Source organism: Labrus bergylta, chromosome 1, assembly GCF_963930695.1.
Source record: "Labrus bergylta chromosome 1, fLabBer1.1, whole genome shotgun sequence".
Lineage (NCBI taxonomy): Eukaryota > Metazoa > Chordata > Actinopteri > Labriformes > Labridae > Labrus > Labrus bergylta.
Genome location: NC_089195.1, coordinates 25,485,999 through 25,511,239, shown reverse-complemented (window position 1 = coordinate 25,511,239; position 25,241 = coordinate 25,485,999). Strand labels below are relative to the sequence as shown.

Below are 25,241 nucleotides of genomic sequence, written 5' to 3'. Positions count from 1 at the left end.
CATAGAGTGATTCTCTTGCACAGAACCTCCCAGCAGAGAAGAGACTGAGTGAATGAGACGAGCTGAGGGCCAGATATGAGATTATAATGTTTCAGTGGCATCATTGAAAAACATACATAGCACACAGAAAGAGTGACTTATGAGGAGCTGGATGTGGAAACATGTAGTTTGAATGCTGGCAGGATGGTGTTTATGGAAATACTTTTAATGATGTGCCTTGGACAAAGTTATTTTTTTTTTCAAAAAGAAGCAGAGATTGTACCAATTAGTGAGGACTGTTGTGGTTTGTATTTATACAAGAGGGAGGCAGCTGAAGATGTTACCGCCTACTCCATCTTTGCAACAAAAAAAAAAAAAGAAGAAAGGTAAACATGTCAAAAAAGCTGAACGAGCTCTTCATTGAACTAAGATCAAAGCGTCATTTAAGAGTCATCAGAGAGACGGGGCTCAGATTAAACGGAGGGGGGGGGGGGTTGACTTCAGAGCAAGCACAGACAAGGTCTGATATGTGCTTTCATGTTGCTGTTGCACAGAGATTTACTCCAATGTGTTGGTTTTTAAAAGAGCACAAAAGCATGGTGTGGTGTTTGGGGAAAGTCAGCAGGCAGAGATGGAGAAGGAAAGGGTGGGTGACGGGTTAAATATCAGGGTGCAGCAGCGACTGAGGGCCCCTCTGGATCAAGTCTGAGCACACAGATGAAACTCAACGACATCATCTTCTGCCTGCTGGGTAACGATGCTTATAAAAATCTACACGAGGACTTCCATGAAATTTTATTCCTGCCAAATATGTAGTCACTTTTAAACCTTCCATGCTGAATGATTAGGTCCTTTATGTGATTCCAGATGAATAGCTTTAACATTTTGTAGGCTTTAGGTCAGCAACCCGCTTTCCACAGCCCCAGCCTATATGTTTTTTTTTTTTTCCCCTCCTTGTTTTGTGTTTTTCTTTTGTATCATTTGACACTCTAACGTCAGATATGGGTGTCACATTGTTATCCTTTGAATCTAGAGGCTGCAGAGGAGGGTGAAGCTGGCCAGGATTTAGTGTTTGAGAGGCGGATGGTGGGGGAGGGGGGGGGGGGTCTTTGTCTGGGCTGACATACTGTGCAGAGTAGGGAGAGTTCTGTGCCAGAGACCTGTGAATATGTTCCTTTTTAGCGGACGTGTAATATGCATTCAGAAGATGTTATATAAGTTCCTTTTATTTCTTTGTTTTGTGCGTGTGAGTGTGCGACACGAGTACCTGGTGCTGGCTATATTTGAGCAAACACTTGAAGGTATTGTGTATTCTCTCATTGTAATATAATTAAAAAAAGGTTTTATACATAAAGTTGATGGAGTCCCTTCATTGCCTGTTGAGAAACACTGTGTGCACGTGAACGCTCCAGAGCACAGTGACAACATTTAGAGCACAACGCGGCAGGAACATGCGGATGAATGTGTTCAGATGTCACAGGGCTTCCTGTTTGACGTGTGCAGAGCTGAAACTGATCTGTAGTGTAGGATTATCGCTTTTAAATGTCAGAGGTCATCCTTTGTCCATGATGCAGCAGAGAAACATTTACTGACGAAATGCAGAAAAAGGGCAGCATTTAACAAATTAATTTATCTTTTATTAAAGCTCCATTTCAACACACACAACAACAAAATGGACTTGAACTCAAAGCCTGAGTTGAAAATGTTTTTAAGTTACAAAACATGTTCAACTATTTCATGAGAAGTCCAATCATTTTTTTTTTAAACATGCTACTATTACCTTATTAAAATAAATATACATATAATGAGTACTAAAAGTGTGTAATAGTAAATCATTATTAAAAAAAAACCAACATGATATTAAATATTCTAGAACTATTATTCAAGTCATTCAGAAAACTAGTCCAGACATAATGTTCAGAAGGAATGCAATCAGTGACATGTTCATTTTGATGTCATCTTTATCACAGCTTCAGCTTCATATCAGCAGGCAGGGTGAACTGTTTTTCACTAATGCACCATAGCAAGCGTCTTACTATTACTCATCACAGTCAGAGCACGGATGTGAAAACAAAACTTCATTTTGACTTATTTTGATATAAGTCACTTTGGTTTGTTGAGATCATCAACATGTCACTACAGGCTGTGCTGTAAATGACAGCATTTATGTTACAGTTTCTATCTTTGTGCGCATTATTACAGAGCAGACTGTGTGTCGACACTGGCAACACATTTTAGTACAGTCTCCAACACAGAAAATGTCAACCAAGAAAGACATCGTGATGAAAAGGGCAGTATTCAATAAAGTTCACTGTTTAAATCCATGCGTGCACATGAAACCATTTCATTCTAACCTATGTCCAGTGCTGCTTGAAGCAACATTATGCAACTGTTCTGACATTAAAAAAAAAATCCAGCTTTAAATATGAAATGCTCCTCCATTATTCAAACTAGAGCCTGACCGATTAATCGGCCAGCCGATAATATTGGCCGATATTAACATATCCAGTGACTTTCGGTATCGACTAGATTTATCGCAGATATCACTAGATTTATTCACTGATCAAAAAGTGTTTCATTTTAGTTTCATTGTATTACACTAGCAGTTCTCTTTCACCAGTAAAGGGAAAAGTATTATCTACTACTTTCCAGAGTGTCAAGCTGTGAACAAGTGTTTGATAACTGCATTTTAAAGGGATCAACGCAATAAATGTGTAAATCTAGATTTATCTCTACAGCTCGAACATAGATCTAAAAAAGATATCAGCCGATATATCAGTATCTGATTTTTTTTATCTTTCCAATATCGATATCCGTATTGACCCCAAAAATCCCATATCGGTCAGGCCCTAATTCAAACGCCTATGCTTCCACTCTGCGACTTTGGCTCAGCGGGTATGGTGCATGCAATTGGTACAAAAAGCATCACAGCAGCGAGGCTGTCTGGCACAGAGCTTTGAAGACTAACAAGGACAACATGACTGTAATAGGAAAGATGGAAGAGGACTTTGATATAGAGAACGGACCAGTGAGACGGCGGACGAGAGTGAATCTCAGACTGGCTTTTACCTGCTGCAGACTAAACTTTAGGAGCTAAAAATCGTAAAAATGTCTGTTCTTGCATAATGTTGCTTAACTTGAAAGTTCACCAACAGTCACAGCTCAACGATGGTCATGATGTGGCCTTTTATCTGGATCAACATGCAAGGCCTTATTATATAGTTACTTCATAATGCTGAGTAATGTCAGAGAAAGTTTTTGCACTTTTCAAGAATTATATAATTTTACAAGATAATCAGTTTACTTTAAGACAGTAGAAAGATGAGTTAAATATTGCAATATGCAAAATATATGCACTAACACCTGACATAATTCCAGCATTAAAGGATGCTGCTGGTCAAATTCTGAACGTTTCCTCAAAACAATAAAACTCATACAGAGACAAAAGGACCTGAGACTTCATGAGAGCTCAAAGAGAAGACAGAAATCTGAGAAGAGGTGAAAAAGATTAAAGACTTCCAGCAGAGAACAAAAGAAAGTCAATCAGGAAAAAAAAAAATAGAAGAAAAAACAAACAAAGTTGATAAGAGCATAAACAGCAATCAGCGTGATCCCAGAAAAACTTCAGCCAAGTCCAACTGATTGATATGATCAGAAAGGCATTTTGTTGAGTTCATGTCACCTGCAGTCTTTCATTCTCAGTCCAGTCAGATGTACTGCTGGGGTTTCTGTGGGGCTGCAGCAGCTGAAGCCAGGCTCTTTGCCGCGTCCTTCACTGAGTCCCTGAGTGGCCGCTGAGGCGCCTCTCCTGTGAGCCCACAGAGTGACCAAGAAAAAAAGAAAGATTACAACAAAGACGACAACCATGATGATCAAAAAATGTTACTTTCTAACAAGGAGTAAGTAGTAACACAAGAGGAAGCAGCATTGTGCTGAGACAGCGTCGAGTCTGTGACATGAAATCAAACAACAAAGATGTTGTCTGTGGGCTTCATTAATCTACACTGTGAGCTGGAAATCTGTTATCTTATATTACAACCAGTTTCATCACGTTTTTGAAATTCTGCACCGACGAGCTGGAACTTCTTGGAGACAGTATATAACCGTGGTTGCATATGGACAGCTATTCTTATATAGTTTGCCCTGGTGGTGCAGGGGGGATTTTTTTTTTAGATCGACGTTGACCATCACAAATTGTTAATTTGGCTCATTTATAGTTTCTAAGGATTTTGAAAAATATTCTTACTTACGGAAAGGAAATAATGTGAGATATTCTTATAATGTCTTAAACCCATCTCAGTCACTGTAAAGCACTTTGAATTGCCTTTGATTTGTATGAGAGGTGCTCTAGAAAAATAAAGCTTGATTGATTGATTGTTTTGAAGCTAACGGTAATCCATTCATTATTCATTTTGTCAATGTGTGTTATATAAAGACAGATGAGTCTTCTTTCTCATGGAGCCAGGAAGTGGACCCTCATGTACCAAAATTCATGATGATTCTTTGACTGTGTACTTTGGCTTGAATCATAAAACGTATCCTCTCCCATCAAACCCTCTTCACTCATATGTTGGGATGTCATAGGCAATTTTTGCATTAAGTTTACAATGCAGGCAAAAAGTGGAGACAATAAATGTAAGAAGCTTTAATAGCTTAACCAACGACAACAAATGAGGACAATGGTGCAGGACAAACTGTGTTTGAAGCTACACCAAACTACGTCCACAGACACAGAGGACATCTGCAGGCTTTCTTCAATAAAAAGCTAACTGAGACAGACAGAGCCCAGGTTGAAAATCTGCAAAGTTTCACTTTAAGTCTGAGTATTTCACCTTGTTCTGCCGCTCGCTGCCTGTGCTTTACTCTGACAGCATTCAAGTAGAAAAGGGTTCATGTGGAAAGTGTTACACAAAAGGAGAAAAAACTTTAAACCACTTTTGATGCTTTTGTTTTTTTTTACAAAAGAGCACATGTTTTATGAGAGGGTCTTGTGGTAAGCACACCCATCTTTGATCACTGTTATGAACTGCCTCACAATGGATTCACAGTCTACTTGTGTCTGACCTGACTGTGAACCTGCAAACCTGAAGTACCTCACGTGAAAACAACAACCAGAAATCACAACACAGCTTCCCTAAACTTTGAGAGAGACGGAAAGAGGGCAGAGGCGACACCTTGATTCACAAACCTCTTCATGTCTGCATACTGATAGTAATGGCAGGTAGAGGAGTCAAAAGCCACCACGTGTGTTAGATTCATTCACAGTTGTTTTTACTGTGTATAAACTTTCAAATGTCATCTACTTAAAACTGTGTTAATTGTGCAATTATGCCCCCCCCCCCCAACATTTATGTTTGTTGTGAGATGACGTAAGCCCTAACTTCAATCTAAAAGGCAGAGAAGTTCAGCGCAGGCAGCAGAATTAACTTTATATCTGATTTAGTTCAGTGTTTTCTCATTTTAAGACAAATCCCACCGAAGAGTCAGAGCTTCCCTAGTTTGTTAAAAGAAAGAAACCAAGTTACGTTTCACATAAATATGTCAAAGACAAAGTCAAAACATTCCAATCTTAAACTCATTCATCTGTGAAAGAAGAGCAAAACATTTTGCCTGTGGGATGAACACGAGTTGAAGTTTGTATCCTGTGAGTTTGAGACTAAGTTGAGCTCCTAATTCAAAGGATGACGTGTCAAGTGTTCTGATTTGGATTCTGTCAAATTTTGGATACATCACAGTAACTTCAAATAAACAACTGTGATCCAGAGTACCAGCTTCTCTGAAAACTTCTGTGAACTTATTTCATGGTTTTGCATCAGCCTTGACTCGAGGCCTTCCCCAGGAGTTGATGGTAGCAGTAATTAACTGTCATGGCTGCAGAGCTAAATGTTGTAAATACTGTATGAGATGAGTGCTGTGTCTGACGGTTACTTTGATCTATGAAGACGGACATTTTTTAAAAGCACAAACTTCAGATCAGCATGCTGATGAGCTGACAGAACACGTACACAGATACAAGTGCTTTGAAAACCATCAGAGCTTCACATAAATCTGTCACACACGCGACACCATCCCCCCTAACGTTTATCAGAGTCCCTTAACTCATCAGAAAAGACTGTAGAGTGTAAAACATGATGGTTGAAACAACTACAACTCGTATCCACGAGCTCTCACATTTTAAAGCAAATAAGGAAACACACCCTTCCACATCACCTACCAATTACTATTTTGCTGTGCAATGGCAAAACCAAGCAGGAGGCAGCATTTTTAAATTCAACAAGGGAGGTCTCAACTGTGTTTTAAAGCAGGTGTTCACACATCCAACTATCTCATGAAGTAGGTGCATAGGACATCACATTGGGCCCAAAAAAAACAACATGTTTCGGTCCCTCTGAACCTTTGTCAAGTGGAACACACATGACAAAGGTTCAGAGGGACTGAAATGTTGTGATTTCTTCTAATAAATTGGTGATGTAGAGTAAAAGTGGTGTGCTGGATTTTTCTTTTCAATGCCTCAACTGTGGAACAAAATGTCTGAGCCAATGTAAAAGCATAGTGTGACCTTTCATTTTTAATAAAAGTGGAAATAGATACCGAAACATGTTAAGATTTTAAAAAAAAAAATCAGCTATAATGTTAATAGATAAAAAGTTGTGTTTTATTAAATTTAAAAAAACAATAACAAGCCATTTCCCTGACTGCAGGTTGGTTGTAATATGACTCTATTACAGCTTTCACACTTGCAGAAAACTCCTGAAAAAACCCTTATATTTACAGGAGGAGCTGTATGTGTGAATGCAAACAGCCGAATGTTTCACTCAGACTTCACCCGGAGTTTCTCCTGCCAGCCTAGTATTCTTTCCGCTGCGAGTTTGAGTAAACACAGCGGGATATTCTCCGGAGAATTCACCTCGAGCCAATGGGAGGGGGAGTGACGTTTATATACTGTGACTGATGCATAGCGTCTGCAAGCGACCACTACGATCTCCGTGCAAGGAATTACACGGCTGCATTAAGCTTTCTGTTCGTCATGTTGTTCTCCACTCCTTTGTGGATGTTGTCATTCCATTGGACTGCACATAGCATTGATATAAAGGCAAATATTCTCTTTATAGCGTTATATGGCGGACTCTGTTGCTTTGCCCTGTACTTCAACGTTGTTGTTTTTTTTTTTTAACGTCAGGTCTTACCCCAGGAGACCCCACCCCAGTCTGACAGGGATAGTCTCCCGCTGTGAGGACCATACATATATGTGAACAGCCAGGTCAGGAGAACATCTGGAGCAGTCCTCACGAAATGATCTCGATAATTTCAGGAGTGCAAATGTGAAAACGGCATATGGGCTAGTTAATCTGCATATTAGCCATCACTTATGAAAAAGTTAATCATTTCATGAATTTGAGAAAAATACTGCTGGCACTAATAATCCTCTAATGAAAAGGTCATGACTAGGATTCAAGTTTTCTCTCAAACAAAATTCAAACAAGGGTCAGCTAAACTATTAACTAAATACCATCTACTTTTATACTAATGCTTGAGTTTCAGTAACCTTTTTCTGAAGACAAATGCAGTGTCTACTTTCACGCACAACAACACAGAAGGGGTGATAGCCACTACCTCACTACCTTAACTACATCATCTACTAAGTGATCATCATATCGAGAACTATGTGACCACCCTGGGATGACACATTAATGTCCCACTGCTAACATACTCACCACAACGCTCAGCCTGATGCCAATCCCTTCAGTGGCATTGATAAAGGGGCAGTGGGACAGAATCACAACAATAGGAGAACGCCGCGGTCAACAGGACGCCGCATCAGCACAACACACAGACCTCGTCCGTGCCAAACAAGTCATCGCTACTTTGATCCTATGGAGAGACTTCAACCTCGCAGAGGGTTTAAACAGGCTTTTTAGACTTCAGTGATTTGTGTTGCAGTGATTTGGTTTATTCTGAAGACGAAATGAGGATTCCTGCATGACAAACTCGACTGAAGGCGTTTTTAACAACAACAAAAAAGCACAACCTTTACTTCTTCCAGCTACTGAAATGGTAACATTTTTTTTTTCAAATGTGTCCTCTACTTAAGCTTTGGAAAGTCATGGTACTCCTAATTACTGTGTGACGTTTAAAGGACCAAACAATGTATCCATACATTTTAAGAACAGAACTAGGATCTCTACGTAAGATTGATGACACATTTTTGCTGATGTTCTAGAAATATTTGTCACTGGATGCCCATATTTTACGGATCACGCCTCTGAGTAGCTTGAGATCTTTGTTTTATATTTAATGTATCAGGCTATTTGCTGTTGCTCTATTTGGCTCATAATGGATAGAAACTTTGAGGTTCCCTGTAAACACGAGGTGCTCTGTAATTCTTTATTAATGACTGAATACAAGGACTGCCTTGGTCAGCGCGGAAATACTGTATAGCTACCAAGCTGTTTGTCACCATTGTTGCCATGGTTTCACATCCATCTTCATCTTCAGTACTTTTGTGCATCAAAGAAAATCTAGGACAGACATCTAACAGAGCATTTTCTGGCAAAGAGGAGAAGCTTGACTGAGAAAACTCACTCCAGTCAACTTTGCAAATATTTTCTATTTTTTTTTTGTTAAAGGGATAAGAATCAAAACTTTAATTGTGCTCACTATATAGTGCAAAACACAACACAGCTCGGACTGCATGGATGGATGGAAAATGAATCATCCTGGGGTAAAATGAATGTACTGCTGCTAAATCCATGTGCCGTGAAAAGAAGCCAGGGTTCAAAAAGTGTGTGTAGGAGCCATGTAGATCTGCTGAACAACTAGGAAGATAATTCAGCATTTTTTTTAAATATTGTTATTGCAGCTGGCGTCTACAATCAGTAATTTAGCTTCAGTAACGTAATCTCACAGCCTGCTGTAGCTGTATGTTAGCCAAACACACTCCAACATACAGCGCTGTGTTCGGCCCAAAATACAAAACAAAAGCAAAAGATACAGTCCCTCAATGTCGATCTCCATCTGTTGTTTAGTCTAACTCACACAACAGGTATGCTACAGGAGCTCTAAAGATACACACCCGTCCATGAACTGTGTGTCTATGTTACATGTTCAACATTGTCAAAGCTCATATGTTTCTGCAGATTACAGCAAACATGCTATTCACAGAAAGGAAAGACTTCTGCTTTGTGTTTGTCATGTTGATGTTCTTGGTTGGCAGACAGATTTCCGTCTCATAAATGTTTCCTATTTCCTCATTCGGTAACATTTTAAAAACAAACAGTTGTTTCCATTTTTCTTCTCCTGCACTTTTCTCCGGCTCCTGCTGGGGAAGTGTACGTACCCTGTAAGTTGGAGAGTGCGTATTCCAACCCTTTCATGGACTTCACCTGGTTGCTTTTGAGGCGAGCCAATCCGAACTCCTGCGAAAAGACAAAACAGGAAATGGCTTTACATGGAGAGGAGACGCCTGAACTGAGCAAACAGCACTCTCTCTCTCTCTCTCTCTCTATTCTCTGGGGATATTAAAGCAAGCCTGGCATCTTCCAACACATCTAATAATAACAATTCTAGGTTGTCCCCCCCCCCCCCCCCCCAAATCTCTAACTTCTTTATTTTGGCGTTTGCACACAGACTCCCACGCCACAGCTGCTTATACTATGACCAACAAAATCAAAGCGAGGCCTGAAATATAGGATCTTGGATGTTATCATACAAGATAAAGAAATATGACTACTTATGTTAAAGCAGGAAAAACATTTATACACTTTAGGCAAGAGTTTAACACGGAATTATAAATAAATCTAAGTCAAGTCCATTTTTTTTATAAAGCACATTAAAAAAAACAACAGGCCAAAGTGCTGTACAACCAAGGCAGGGTGTAAAACTGAAATAAAATCACAATAAAAGCTCAAGAGCACCCACATAAACAATAATACACACGTAATATAATAATAATTAAATAATAATTAACTATTACACCTCTATACTGTGGATCAATTCTTATCTGACTTATTGAGAAAACAATGATATAAATGATACAAACACGACATTAGAGTAGTTTGAAACATGGACTTTAGCTGTTTAAAGAGGGTTAAAGCACCTGAATAGGTCTGGAGAAGCCATAAACACTCGAAGATATCCACGCTTCACGTTTCAGCTGGGTGGTGGCCGGCTGCTCCACTGTGTCTTGGAAAACACAACGCTCTTCAACAGACTGAAATGAAAGAGAGCAAAGTGACAGCGGGGTCAATATGGAGGTCAAAGCTGTGGTTGATCAGGAACAGACATAAACAAACCACATAAATCTCTTGTTATGTAGAGTTCTAACACGTGCTTAGAGCTGACACATTAAAATAAACCACTTTATTTGAGCTTTGGCCGAAATAGAATTTTAGTGTCCCCTTCATTTGTGAGGTTAAAGCGTCTGTGAGGGAGCCGGGTAAGAAACAGGCTAAAATACTGATGCATATTTATGGCATACAAAAGCAAACAAGACCATCAGGTAGAACAGAGATCATTTCTAGATCATCGTTTTATATGCCTGTCAAGCCTACTGCAAGATTAGCTTCAGACGATTAATCAACAGGCTGAGGCGATCAACTGCACACTTCAGATCCAGACTCTTTATAGGGATCTTTTTTGTACACACTCCTTACACGTATACTGAACAACATCAGCAAAGAGATGAATTGTCTGGCTTTGTCCACAAGGGGGAACAGAAACCTCTGTAATTGGCTAGAATTATATTCAGAAGTTCAGTCAATTAGAGGTGGGCAAATTTGGGAATTTTGCAATTTGATGTGGACTTATGTGGTCATGATAACATCCTAAGACAATCTTAATTGTAAATTTATAATAATAATTAATGCATTTATCTTTTTTATGTATATTTTTCCCCCATGGATCAAAAAGTCAAAAGAGGCAGCAGCTTCAATGTTACCTTCACTTTTCTAAATTTAATACACCGTATCCTCAAATGCTCTAGCTGGAAATATTTGTTGATACCTTGCTAAATCAATTTCTGTGAACACAAGCAGCTCATTCGCCAAGTTTCCTGTTGTTTAAAATGTACAGTAGATTAAAAACATAACTCCACCCTACATTTCCATGTCGGAGAATTAAGAGTGTGAAGAAGCAGACCTAAAAGCTACATAATGTACAAGTCATGACAAGGTCCTCCTCTCCGGAGTGATTATTACATGTGAACTGTGTTCAAAGGCTCTCATCCTTTGAACATCACACTGGCTGAATGAATATGTCCTCCTCCTTTCTCGAGTTAGCAGCTATAGAACATATGAGTGCACACGCACAGTGCAGTCATGGCAGTGGAGTCCAGTCTCCTCCTCTCTGCCAACACAACATGCAGTACCAAGGAAGCACAAAATCAACAAGAACTGAGTTTACTTGATTTTGTGAACTGACTGTAATGGAACAGTCATGTCAGAAGAACAGAGTTCTCTCCCATTTTACTGACGTTCACTTTACATTCAGATTTCTTCATTTTCCATTAAGAAATACATTAAACCACAGGAGAGCAATAAAAACAAGAGCTCAAGAACCAGAACAAGTAATTACATTGACCACTTGGGGGCAGCAGAAATATATTTCCAATCCAACACAGTGCAAGCCTTTAAAGATAACTTTTCAAACAACAGTTGGTTATCAACTGTTACACTCAAGAACAAATACACATCACTTCAGGAGGGGCGACTGCGTTATTCCTCTAAGGAAGTGTGCTTTTAGTCAGTCAGCCTTTTCTGTTTCAGCCTCACGCGAATGGAACAACATCCCAACATTAATCAGAGAGCGCAACACATACCGTTCATTTAGTTCACATCTGAAACACTGGCTAATTAATAACCTCATCTGTCAGCACTGAACCTGTTGCACCCGCTGCTGCCACCTCGTGTCTGGTTGTTGCTGACTGTGTCCTGTGTTTTGAATTACTGCGGCCTGCACGCTTCAGTTGACTATTGTGGTGAACTTCAGGTATAGCTCACTCAAAGTTTTATATGTGGCCTCATGTCACGCGAGTGAAGTAAGTCAGTTCTGTTGGCTCAGTACACAAGAGTCACACCACTCTAGCACTTTTCAACAACTTAAAGACACTTCACCATGAGAGTTGTGTGGTTGAGGTTCCAGGTGTAGGTGGTCAGGCTCCTGTTGACAGGGTCCACAATGGAGTCCTCTATGATGTACACGGAGCGAGATATGCCGGAGGGAAAGATATGCTCCGCCCAGCGAGGCAGTCGATTGGTCTTCATCAGGAGACGTCTGGAGAGGAGCCGGTTGTCTGCAGTCACCTCCCGGTAGACCACATCCTCTGTGAGAACATGGGTGCTGATCGATACAACACACACACACACACACACACACACACACACACACACACACACACACACACACACACACACACACACACACACACACACACACACACACACACACACACACACACACACACACACACACACACACACACACACACACACACACACACACACACACACACACACACACACACACACACACACACACACACACACACACACACACACACACACCATGTCAGCAACAAGGATTCGGGGTTACTGGTGTAGGTTAGGATATTTTCTTTCATCTAAAACAAAGTCCTCCAAGTGTTCATGTGTTGTTTTCAATAAAGAATTGAAAAGGTCTAAGCAAACCTTTCACTTCCTGGTTTCATATCAGTTTGTAAATAATTTCAGTACTGTTTCAAACCTGAACGGTTTCACTCCATCAGTTAAATTACTTTGTGTAATTTCTGAGTCATGTACATAGTTTTTGTTCAAATACCACTGTGATGTTTGTGAAAATCTATGGAGCAAAGATCACAAGTATAAGTATATTATTTAATTTAAATTATCATCTACTCACACTTTTTAATGTAAATGCTGTAAAGACTACCTCATTCTTACTTCAGCATCTTTTGCATTACTCACCACTGTATTATCTTATTTAGCCTTGAAGATATTAGTCTTTGCTTATTTGTTTATTCTTGTGTTTATATTTGATATTTAGTGTTATATCTTTGTACAAAGAGAACACAGTTTGCCGAAGTAAAATTCCTTGTGTGTTTAAGCATACCTCGGCCAATAAAGCTGATTCTGATCTCTAAGATGTCAACATCAACTATCAGATTGCACACACAGCCACTGATATGCTGAAAGTATTATTATAAAAATGAACTAAAACTGATCTGATGTGTCAACTCTTTATATTGTAGTTAAAATAAAGTTGGTTGCCTGGGTCATGTACGGTGTTAAAGATTCACATTGTCGTCTTGTTTTCACCTTGTTCTTGTCACTCACATCTGTTCACAGTCGAGTGTAGGTTGATTATGAAATCTTTTTAAGATAGCACTAAACAACAGATTAATACAATTTATTAAACCCTGGATTTACTTTCAACACCAACTAAATGTTTGAGAATCTAAAGTGCAAAGATTATCATACCTGAATGGGTTTGGATACCTCTGCCAAAAAGCAGAGACAACGAGGTCCCACGTACTCCTGACGTCTGTGTTATTACAGAAATACTTGACCATTCTTCTCTCGCTTGTCTACAGCACTGCATAAATCCCGAACCCTGGGGTTCCTTGCTGTGATGACATGAGTCAGTGAAAACTTAGATACTGACTCCATCCAAAGTCTGGCACAGTCCTGCAAATGATAAAGCAGACTTTTAGAAAGCTCATTCATCAGTACGAGGAAATAAGAGGTTACATGTAATATACTCTTTAAAAAATGATGGATAAAGTTTCACTCTGTGAGATAATATGTACATGTGATCAATATAATATAGAAGGAGAGCACACATCACACCTGTTTTAAAATCTTTACACTGGCTGCCTGTTAGTTTTCGTGTTGATTTTAAAATTATTTTATTGGTCTATAAAGCATTACATGGCCTTGCACCAGACTACCTATCAGATATGCTTTTAGTTTATGAACCAGTACGGTCCCTCAGATCCACCAGTTCCTCTCTCTTAGTTGTTCCACAGAGCAGGACAAAAACCTTTGGTGATGCTGCTTTCAGCTGTTACGCTCCGAGACTGTGGAACGACCTTCCTGAGGGTCTGAGAGGAGCCCAGAATATCGAGATTTTTTTAAACGCAGTCTTAAAACTCATTTATTCAGTCTGGCTTTTATATAGTGCTTTATATCAATTCAAATCTTAACATTACTGTATTGTCTTTTTTATCCTACTACAATTTTACATATTTTCCTCTTATGTATTTATTTGAATATCTTGTTGCTTTTATGTGTCGTATTTTCTTTTCTTTTTATACATATTCTTTTAATTCTTATTGGTGTGCATCAGTCTCTCAATGATTTTATAAAATACTTTTTGTCAATAAGTTTTCTGCACTCTTGTGAAGCACTTTGAACTGCAATTTAATTTGTCTGAAAGGTGCTATATAAATAAAGTTTGATTGATTGATTGATAATATAAATTCCTTGTGAAACAGGTCTTTTTGAGTAAAAAGCTCAGTTATTCCTCTCATGTAAATATCTTCTTACAAAGTAAAATGACTCATATCTTCACAGATAATATTATTCATATACACCAACCCTGCTGCATAAACATCAAAACAAAACCACCCTGATATATAAACATATAGCACTGAAACAGCACTTCTCAGAATTACAAATGACTTGCTTTTAGCTGTGGACTCTGGTAAATGCTCTGTTCTCCTACTGTTAGATCTAACAGCAGCTTTCGACACAGTTGACCATTCAGTTCTCATCCAGAGACTAAACAAATGGGTTGGGGTCTCTGGTACTGTCTTAAATTGGTTTTCGTCCTACTTATCCAACAGATCTTTCAGTGTTTCCATTGGTAACTTTTCATCCTCCTCTGCCCCCATTCCCTGTGGTGTTCCCCAAGGTTCCATACTTGGTCCAGTCCTCTTCTCCATTTACTTACTCCCGCTAGGCCAAATTTTTTGAAAAATACAACATATCTTACCACTGTTACGCTGATGATACACAGATTTACCTCCCCCTGGAACCAAACAACTACAACAAACTCACAAACCTCACAAATTGTCTTCAAGACGTAAAATCTTGGATGGCCACAAACCTCCTCCAGCTCAACAACGAAAAAACTGAAGTTATCTTGGTTGGTCCACAGCACTTGGCAGACTCAATTTCACCCCATCTCACCCCATTGTCCCAGTCCGTTAAATCTCAGGTAAAAAAATCTTGGCATAACATTTGATTCAGCACTAAAATTTGACAAACAAATAAATCAGGTTGTAAAATTAAGCTTCATGCAGCTCCGATCCATCTCCAAATTAAGACCGATCCTATGTTATTCCGACCTGGAGAAAGTTATTCACGCATTCATATCCACTCGCATCGATTACTGTAATTCACTTTATTTTGGTATCACTCAGTCATCTCTATCCCGCCTTCAACTCATACAAAAATCAGCAGCCAGAGTCCAAACACGGTCAAAAAGGAAAGCTCACATCACCCCAGTTCTTGCCTCCTTACACTGGCTGCCAGTCAAGCTAAGGATTGATTTTAAAACACTTCTGACTGTGTTTAAGGCATTAAATGGACTTGCCCCCGCCTACCTCTCAGAACTCCTATCCCCATATAAATCGGTGACAGATCTTAGGTCATCTGCACAAAACTTTCTGTCACTGCCTAAATCGAGGACAAGGTGCAATGGGGATCGGGCCTTTTCTATTGCAGGACCAAAACTATGGAACGCCCCCAGACATCCGTCTCTCTCCCCACTATTGGTGTTTTTAAAACTCGCCTTAAAACATATTTTTTTACCCAATTGCTTTTAATGTTCAGTAACCTGTTTTTGTTTTTTTAATTGTTGTTACTCTTGTCTGTTACTTTTTTAATGCTTTGTTTCTGCAATGTTCAGCACTTTGGATCAATCAATGTTGTGTTTAAAGTGCTACATAAATAAAGTTGATTTGATATAACCATTTGTTGTTCTCACTCTCGCCACTGTTACCTACGCTTGATTTAAATGTAATTTACACTACAAACTACTTCATAATAAACCTGAATGAAAAGCTAAATGTGACCACAGCATGTCTTCACATAGATAATACATGCACATTAAAGTCTTAACTAGGTATTTCAACACCTGCTGATACTTGTGGTAACTGATTACATTACCTAGGCAGTGTAGTGTAAACATGTGACCTTGACTTACAGCTTTACACTGAGTTATAACCTCATAGTTATGTCTTACTCCCGGCTCAAAGGATTAAAGTCACTGTCATCAGTGAGTTAGTTTCCTAGAAAGCTTACTTGAACCTAAAGGCAGAACCTAAACAACCAGTTCATCCGTCACGATGTACCTCTGATAGCGAGATTAAGTTAAACTACATGTTTAGATATCACACAGTTTAGTCATGTTCAGGGCTGTAAGAAAACTAGCTTAGCATAACTATATGTCAACTCAGGTTGTTCCGAGTCGAGCTCATGTTAAGTGAAGATTAATACAAGGAAGAAAGACAAGTCCTACCTGAAGTTACTGGTAATGAAGCTTGTTATGCACACAGTGTGTTTAGAAACTGAGTATTTAATTTACTGCATCCGTCAGTAGCATTGAGACCGACAGGGTAGCGATTAAGATAGTTTCTTCTTCTTCTTCTTCTTTTGCTGCTGCGAGCCCGTCATCTTCGGCTTTTTCTTCTTCTTCGTTATTATTATTATTACTTTTGCTTCAAACCAACTTGACCGGTGCGTGTCGCCACCTACTGCACGGGAGTGTGTAACATGATAACTTTCATTTATAGCTTATAATTTCCGCGTAGCCCTTTTAGTCTGCCTGATTCCTAGTAGATTTCTTCAGTAACCATTTCATACTCCATTCCCCTCGATGTTAAATATGTTTCTTAGAGTTAAATGTTGTTGTTGTTGTTGTTGTGCTTTGTGCGTCTCCCCGAAAACAACGTGTTCTTCCCGTCCGGTAGGCGTCGCTTTAGATATGATGAACAGTTCAGTCTGTCTTCCGTTTCCGCTTCTTTTTTTCTTCTTCTCCAGCAGTGCGAAAGGAAGTGTCCTCCATGGTGTCATTGTAGGCTCGCTGAGGTTGAATATCCACACTTTTAGAAGATGTCTGGCTACACACCAGACGAGAAGCTCCGCGTCGAGCAGCTGACAAAGCTCCGCAGGCAGTGGCTGAAGGACCAGGAGCTCAGCCCGAGGGAGCCCGTGCTACCAGCTAAACCTCTCGGCCCCATCGCCAAGTTCTGGGCTGGCTTTCTGGAGCCCAAGAGCCTGTGGAGACTTTACGTGAGTGCTCATTTCAAGCTGTCAAAACAACCAAGGGATGAATACAGTGGACAGTCAGTGCATACGATAAATATCAGTAAATGAAAAAAAAAGAAAAGAAAGGGTTATAGAGTGTAAATACGTATTTCCACACTAAATATTCACTTGCCTGTGACGTGGGGAAAACAGCGAACTAACCATGTTGTTGTTTTGATTTTACTTAGCTGTGAGGACGTACTGAAGAATAACCTTAACCATGGATTGATTACATTTATTTCAGACATATCAAATGAAATCAAACATATCAAAAATACAAAACAAAATGAAAAGCACGAAAATACAATACACAAAAAAAATTATCAAATTGTTTCACTTTACATATATTCAATTGATTTGCCTGAAAAGGAGCAGGAAGAAGTAGAAAACTTATTTAATCCTACCCCTTTTCCACAGCTCAATAATTAATATTTATTAAATTAAATTAACTTCCTGTGTTCCTTATAATCTCTATATAATCTATCTATCTACAATTTGCTATACTGTATTTATGATGCTATATTTGATATTTACAATTCTATGATTTTCCTTACATATATACAACTTGATATACTATGATTTTTTTTATAATTTATATATTTATACAATCCATATATCTATATACATATGTATTTTTACAATTTGATGTACTATATTTATATTATATTATTTTATAATTTATATATTTATACAATCCATATATCTATACCTATATATACATATCTAATTCTTCAAAAATAATAAATTACGCTAATTGTTTTTCTTTTCTTTTTTTTTACAATACTATCCATAATATTGTGATTATGTCATTAGGCCTATATTGTATTAATATCTATATAGGTCTATATATACAAATAACTGTGATGCTATATTGATAATAAACTAATCATTCAGTGAAGATTGTTCAAATTAATTCCCAAGATCACACATGATGCTCAGAGAGCTTCACAGTCTGTGCAATATATGACATCCACCATGCTCAGTTTATTTATTATGCAAATGTATCTTTGTGCATAATAAATAGAAACAAAGAGCAGGAGCCAAATGAAACATTCATGTTGTTATTAACATCTGTACATTTTCTGCCATTCCAAGTAAAATAAACCTATTTTAAATGGCTAGTTTGCCACTTTAGAGTTTGAGAGGTTTTCATTGTGCATGTTTCTCTTTCTTCTTATGATTTGTAGTATAAAGGTGTATTTTTTGTATTCAATAAAACTTAGAGCATGAGGTAGTCAATGAGAAAATACAACAATGATTTTATATAAGGTCATAGGTTGGTTCTTTAAAAATGTAACAGTCCTACTAGACACCTCTCTGAGTTTTATTGGGTCTTCATATTTAGCGTGTATCTAGCTCAGAAACCCAACACTTATTTACTAATTGAATTCCCTCTTTTTACATTTTACTGCCTACATTGATTGAAAGAACAAGCTCCAACATGTGTTGATGTATGCATCATCGGTTTGCAGCAGTAAGAATGAACACTATGATTAATTGTGTACTTGTCTTCTATTCATATTTGTCCTCCTTTAACGTGTCTCCATACAGACCTACAAAGCATACAGAGGAGGAGTTTTCACATTAACACGGGTGTTGATACCTTTCTGGGCTGTTCATTACTTTGTGAAGTACCACGTTTCAGTAAGTGAACAGAAATTGAAAAAATGTGATAAATACCTTTTACAGTTTTTTACATGTGGTACAAATCTGTTTAACATAAATGCAATACTTCATGATATAGATATCACAATGTGTTTAGATGTTATGTGCATCTGAGTTAATACATCTGTGGTGCTACAGCCAAGACCAGCACACCTGATATCACTTATACACATGTAGATGGACACTTTGTCATGTGTCTTTTTATAGCTCAGAAGGCATAATAAATAACCATGTCATTGCCCCCCACAGGAAAGGCCATATGGCATTGTGGAATTGAAACCCAGACTGTTCCCAGTAAGTATGACCCCCCCCTTTTTACATCTTGTACCTTTACATGTTGTACCTCTATTACAAGAATTAAAAGGACTATAATACTGCTGCGTATTAGCTTGCAATTCTAGCTACAGCATGAACAGAATCTCCATCAGTCTTATTTCATACAGAAACGTCCACTTCCCTAAGATGCTCTGACAGTTGTCTTGAAGAGCTGCTCCCTTGAATGTCACAGTGGAAGAGAGTGTTTGTAATTTGTTTGTCCTTTATTGTGTTTAGGGTGACACCATTCTGGAGACGGGTGAAGTTGTTCCAGAGCTCCCTGAGAGCCATGGTCATCACTGAACCAGAAATATTTCAATAATTTCGACTTTCTGTTGTAAAAACTGTATATGCCAATAAATATTCTAAAGTTCTATCTGTTTTGAGCTTCTTTTTTTTTTTTACAAAAGTAATTCTACTTCTTGTTTATTTTACAGCGTGATACTGGAATGGGTTGAGATGAAAGAAAACAACTCTGGTCCTGTATCACAAACAACAAATGATTCTCTTGATTTCCAGGGTGCAATCATTGCTTAAGGGGCATACAAATAAAAGTATTTAGCATTTCTCAAATGTGAGTGTGAAATTCAGAAGACAAATGTGCAACTTCTTCTGTGATCTGCATCAAATGACGTTAACATGATTAAGAACTGTAATTCTTAAATAACCCTGTAGATTATGTTACCGTTCTTTTTCATTTAAATTACGAGGGAAATAGATTTTACTAACATAGACTGACGTCAGATGAAGAGGATTATAATATTTACATGATGGTGTCCACAAAATGCTGATTAATAATCATATTTAAATTCACAGTGGGTTTTGTGTCACAGGGTTATTTCACAGATTGTTCTGACACTATTTGAATGTTACCTGTTCATCAGAGAGACTGTTGTCAGATTGTTTTGGTGCATAGAGCTTCGTATTTGCAGGGGTTGCTGGTAGTTTAAGATGGAGTGGCTGAGTGGTGTTTTAAGGTTACAGTAAACTAAATACGTTTTATTCCAGTTGGTATCACTCAAATCACTCCTCCTGGCCCTCTCTCTATCCCACCAAGTCCAACACAGTTTCCACAGATGGCTGTTCATTATGAGTCAGCTTCTCCTCGAGGTTTCGGCCTCTCAAAAGAAGTTTTTCCTTGCCACTTTTACTTTGCTAAATGTTGCTTAGAGCTGTTCTCATGATTGATGATTGAATATTAAACAGAAAATATAAAAAAAGAATAAGGATTTTTTTTTTTTTTACCTGCTCTTTTGCAAAGGTCTTGAGATAACATTTGCTATCAGCCACATCTCAATGCTATACAAATGAAGATTGATTAAAATGTAATTACAATTTAGAGACACTACTTTTGTAATTACTTTTTTTTTTTTAAACGAAGAAACAAAAACAAAAAAAAAACGTATTTTATTCCGGATCTTCAAAAATGTGGCTATGATGCTTTTATTCTGAAGGGCGGAAGTCGATGGAATTTAAAAATAATTGTTCGGTTATGGAAGGAGCTGCTGCTGAGCTAGGTTGTTCATTTTGTCAACAGTTGCTCTGGAATGAAATGATGTAGAACATTATTTTATTTTTTTTAACTACATGGACGAAGATAACTAGTTTGCCAACCTGCTGCGTACCTGAGGAAGTCAGAGGTAAATACTGAACAACTTTTCCTCGAACGTCATAACTAGCCGATTAGCTTAGCTATATGTATGTTAGCTTCACGCCCTAGCTTCCTGACTAGCACCTTTGCTAATTTTGGCTTACCTCTGTCTGTGGTTCGTAAACGTGGTGTCAGTCGATTTCACATTGAGTGGACGTGTCAGTATAATGCCAATATAAGGATTTATGTGTGTTTAGATAATACAAGCTTTAATATTTTCCACTGTTAAACATAACTAAAGCTCGACACTCGGTTTGGCTCTTGCCTGACCTGCTAAAGCTAATAAATGAAAACAGTGCTGTCAAAATCTGTAAAGGACGACGACGTATACATGTAAGGTAGTTGGGTTGTTCTGATTCGTTGTTATCAGGTGAGAAATGTGTTTTAGCTGATAAAGGTAGAGCCCCATGTTTACAGCACGAATGAACCTGATGTAACTGAGGTCAGTGGGTCATTGACTGTCTTAGCATCACATTTTAAAACTTTCCATAAACTCAGATGTTTTAGCTCCTTTCTGGTTTATATAGGACTCTTTTTCTTTTCTATTCCAAGCAGTGTTCCCGCAAGTTTTTTTTTTGTTACCTCCAGATACTTTTATGTGGTAGCAAAAGTAACTTTTTGTCTGATGAAAAGTTGAAAAGTCTTACATGGCTGTGGATTCATATGTCAGCAGCAGCAGGTAATAATCCTGTGTGAGGATTTGTAGTTTTATACTGAGAGAAACGTACTCCAAGTCAATAGAACGCCACAAGGCTGTCATACATTTCCATTATGGTAAATTTGATGTTTTAAACTTGTGTTTTTTTTCTATTCTGACAGATAATGTCAGCGATTAAGGTGGCCCTGCAACAGCGCCAGAAGAGCGGCAGAAGGAAAACCTCCGGAGCCATGTCTGCAGATGTTTCACCAGACTCCAAGTGTCCCATCTGCTTGGACGTTTTTCACAACATCTCTTACCTGAACCTCTGCCTGCACAAGTTCTGTTTCCGCTGTATTCACGAGTGGTCCAAGAACAAAGCCGAATGCCCGCTATGCAAACAGCCCTTTAATTCAATTTATCACAGCATAAAATCGGAGCAAGACTTTAAAAAATACGATCTGCAGCCGCTGGAAAATGGCTCTTTTGGAACTTTTGGGGGAGTGCGTTTTAGATACCGCACAACTCTTACGGGAGTAAATCGACAGATGCGGGGAAGGACATCGCCACCTCCCGATAATGGGGTGATGTTTGAAGCCTCAACAAACCCTCCCCAACAGCGGCAAGATCGTTATATTAGGCGCATGATGATGAGGTTGGCAGCTAAGAGGCAAGCAGCAAATGAAGGCAGGGTGGTGAACAGTGTCAGGGAGCAGGAAATGATAAACTTCAGGAGGGAACTCTACCGTCAAGGGGTGAGGGTTCGAAGTGTACGGGATGGGGGACGCTGCAGAGACACTTCAGCTGAGTTCTTCAGAAGAAATTCTGCCTGTCTACACAGACTTGTGCCCTTTCTGAAAAGAGAACTCATTGTGCTTTATGGAGCCCATGGCTCTTTGGTCAACATAGTTCAACACATCATTATGTCCCGGATTACACGTTATGACATGGAGGATGGAGCTATTCAGGAAGAGCTCAGGCCATTCCTTCAGGCCCGCACAGAGCACTTTCTGCACGAGTTCATCAGCTTTGCAAAATCTCCCTTCAATATGGAGGCCTATGACCAACACGCTGCCTACGACTGCCCAGCCCCATCCTCGAATGAAGACAGCAGCTCTAACTCTTCTGTAATAGCCATCTCAGAGGATGAGGAGTTCTCTGTGGAGTTGGACCCCCCAGATGACTCTGCATCGACTTTGAGCCAGTCTGTGTGGGATGATGAGACACCTGGGCCTTCATATTCTACGACAGCAGAGCAGAGCAGGGCAGAGTGTCTGTCCGTTGTAGACTCAGAGTCAGACAGCAGTTTAGAGGAGGAGACACGTGTGTTTGGAGCTTCTCCGCAACAAAGGATTCCTCATATTCAAACAGATTTGATACAGAGTGAAGTTAACAAAGAAGATTGTTTGTCTTCTGACAGTGACGACTGTGTCATTGTAAGTTTTGTGAAACCAACAGCAGAAAGAACTCCTGAACTGGTGAAGCTGTCTTCTGACTCTGACGAGTCGGCTAGTGAAGATACCAAAGAAGTGCCTCTTCTGCCTCAACACATCCGTTTCTCCAGTCTCAGTCCTATAGCCTCACAGAGAAGTGGTCGTGGACAGTCAGGAAATGTAGAAACAGATTATCAGGAGGACTCAAAAGAAAGCTATAGCTCTTTAACATCTAGCCTACACAAGACATCTAGAAAGTCAAGCAGAAAAGAGAAGGATAAAAGATTTGATAGTAATGACAAATCTAGGGAGAGCCACTGGTCTAAGGACAGAGACCACAGGAGGAGGAGGAGGTCAAGAAGTAGAGAGCGCAGACAGTCCAGCAGGAGCCCAGCGAATTCCCACAGCAGTGTCGCTACTCTATCCAAAAACAGAGGTTATTCTTACTCGAGTGGCAGAGACTCCTACTCAAAATGTGACAGTCACTATAAAAGGAGGGACACTGATCAAATCTATCAGTCAGACAGACACTACAGCAAAGAGAGAAAGGATAAGGGAGTGCATTACACAGAGAGGCACTCCTACTATTACAGTAGTAACAAGCACTCAGATCGACACTCACACTCTCGCTCCAGGAGCCGCAACAGGGACTCGCGAAGACGTGACAGGAGGCGTTCTCAATCTCGGTCTTATTCCAGCAGTCGCTCCCCATATGCAAAAAAGAGCTCACGCCACGACGACAAGCCTGGCGGGAAGAGGAAATACAAAACCAGACATTTGGAGGAACCATCCAGCCCTCGTTCCAACTCCAATGCTGACGACGAAACTTCCACTTCCACAAAGAAAAAGAACAAAGAAAAGCATCTTAATAAATCCAAAGAGAGGTCGAGAAAAACCAGCAGGAGCCTGAGTGTGGAGCTCGTCGGTGAGGAAAACTCTCACGAACGAACTAAGAGACATCATAAGAAAAAGAAGAAACACAAGAAGAAGAGCAAAAGGCACAAGAGTAATGAACGCACAGAGAAACACTCACCCACCGTCATCACTATTGACAGTGACAGTGACTCTTTTGCTAATTGCAGTGCCACTCAGGCCACCTGCACCATTAAGGACAGCAGCCCCATAGACAACCCAGGAGACCCCGACCCATGCACCATCAAGGACAGCTCCGTAGGAAACCCAGGAGGCCAAGCTCCCGCCACTTGCACCATCAAGGACAGTCCCATAGACAACCCAGGAGAACCCGCCCCATGCACCATCAAGGACAGCCCTATAGACAATACCACAGACAACCCAGGAGACCACGTCCCTCTGGACTTACATTCGTAGTTCAATGAAAGTTCAGATTCCTTTTGTTTGTGCTGGGAAATGATGCTGAATGGGAATGATGTTCAAGGTCACCATACTTAAGTGTATGTAAACACATATCCCTTTGAATGCCACTGCATCTGTTTCTTCAACTAATGTGCCATCATTGGGTTCATGTCTGTTTTTGACCATTGCGGCCTGGGTTCTCGACTTTTAACTACACCTTCAGTAATCTTATTTTATGCGCCAAGTGCCAAATTGAACAAGGGCGAATTAAATAGTGTTATCAGTTAAAACCATTTATTTTCTGGAAAGCCACTTTCTTTAACAGATGTATTTTATTTCTCAGGTGCTCTCAGGGATAATGTTGAATGATATTTTCAAAATGTTATAAGTCAGCTGTATTCTTGAAACAAAAACATTTTTACCTGCTTCTCTCTGAGTAGCACTTATTAGAAGATGGTGTGTGGATTTCAGAACAGGCTCTTTGTATTTTATTTTATTTAAAATAAATTGTATTGAGCAGCTCTGCACTATGTTGGTCATGATATTTTTCTATTTGTTACATGTAGGAGCAGATCTGGTATGATTGGTCTACCTTATGAGGTGTTTTTTGTACAACACTAAATTATTGCCATCATGTGAGAGATAGTGTTTAAATAAATCTTCAGTGGTGAACTAACATTTTTACATAGCTAGAGAATTGGTTTTCATTATATTTAGTTTCATTATATTACGTAAAAGCCTCTTCTTTCAGTATGAGAAAAAGTTCAAAGCATACATTTTTCACCTTCCAATATATATATATATATTGCAGTACTGATTGGCCTCTGTTGTAGTTTTACAGAGATTGACATCATCTTAATTTTTTGATGTTTTAAATGGTAAACATCATATAACTTGTCAAACTTTCAAATATATAAATGCGAATGACTGCTGGTTCCAGG

At 39.2% G+C, this 25,241-nt stretch overlaps 3 protein-coding genes across 3 annotated transcripts; 2 read left to right on the top strand and 1 right to left on the bottom strand.

Moving 5' to 3' along the window:
• Positions 1-1,594: 1,594 nt before the first annotated feature.
• Positions 1,595-16,679, bottom strand: prelid1b (PRELI domain containing 1b). Its single transcript, XM_020648444.3, has 6 exons — positions 16,498-16,679; positions 13,452-13,658; positions 12,090-12,315; positions 10,076-10,189; positions 9,317-9,395; positions 1,595-3,787 (listed from the first exon to the last, which is right to left on the bottom strand). The coding sequence occupies exons 2-6, from the start codon at positions 13,541-13,543 to the stop codon at positions 3,687-3,689; spliced, it is 612 nt and encodes a 203-aa protein (XP_020504100.1). The 5' UTR covers positions 13,544-13,658; positions 16,498-16,679; the 3' UTR covers positions 1,595-3,686.
• Positions 16,680-17,003: 324 nt separating this feature from the next.
• On the top strand, positions 17,004-19,639 carry ndufb6 (NADH:ubiquinone oxidoreductase subunit B). Its single transcript, XM_020648438.3, has 4 exons — positions 17,004-17,270; positions 18,837-18,929; positions 19,200-19,244; positions 19,503-19,639. Exons 1-4 carry the CDS (start codon positions 17,091-17,093, stop codon positions 19,566-19,568), a joined length of 384 nt encoding a protein of 127 aa, XP_020504094.2. The 5' UTR covers positions 17,004-17,090; the 3' UTR covers positions 19,569-19,639.
• Positions 19,640-20,741: 1,102 nt separating this feature from the next.
• On the top strand, positions 20,742-24,827 carry toporsa (topoisomerase I binding, arginine/serine-rich a). The gene is made up of 2 exons (XM_020648419.3): positions 20,742-20,905; positions 21,736-24,827. Exon 2 carries the CDS (start codon positions 21,739-21,741, stop codon positions 24,313-24,315), a length of 2,577 nt encoding a protein of 858 aa, XP_020504075.1. The 5' UTR covers positions 20,742-20,905; positions 21,736-21,738; the 3' UTR covers positions 24,316-24,827.
• The last annotated feature ends 414 nt before the right edge of the window (positions 24,828-25,241 follow it).

Excerpts from the sequence above, each read along its gene's own strand:
- prelid1b (XM_020648444.3), bottom strand. The coding sequence starts at position 13,543 with ATGGTCAAGTATTTCTGTAATAACACAGACGTCAGGAGTACGTGGGAC. Across the intron at positions 12,316-13,451 it reads AGGTATCCAAACCCATTCAG|CACCCATGTTCTCACAGAGG; the intron begins GTATGATAATCT and ends TGTATCGATCAG. Across the intron at positions 9,396-10,075 it reads GCTTCTCCAGACCTATTCAG|GAGTTCGGATTGGCTCGCCT; the intron begins GTGCTTTAACCC and ends GTCTTTTCGCAG.
- ndufb6 (XM_020648438.3), top strand. The coding sequence starts at position 17,091 with ATGTCTGGCTACACACCAGACGAGAAGCTCCGCGTCGAGCAGCTGACA. Across the intron at positions 17,271-18,836 it reads AGAGCCTGTGGAGACTTTAC|ACCTACAAAGCATACAGAGG; the intron begins GTGAGTGCTCAT and ends GTCTCCATACAG. Across the intron at positions 18,930-19,199 it reads TTGTGAAGTACCACGTTTCA|GAAAGGCCATATGGCATTGT; the intron begins GTAAGTGAACAG and ends TGCCCCCCACAG.
- toporsa (XM_020648419.3), top strand. The coding sequence starts at position 21,739 with ATGTCAGCGATTAAGGTGGCCCTGCAACAGCGCCAGAAGAGCGGCAGA.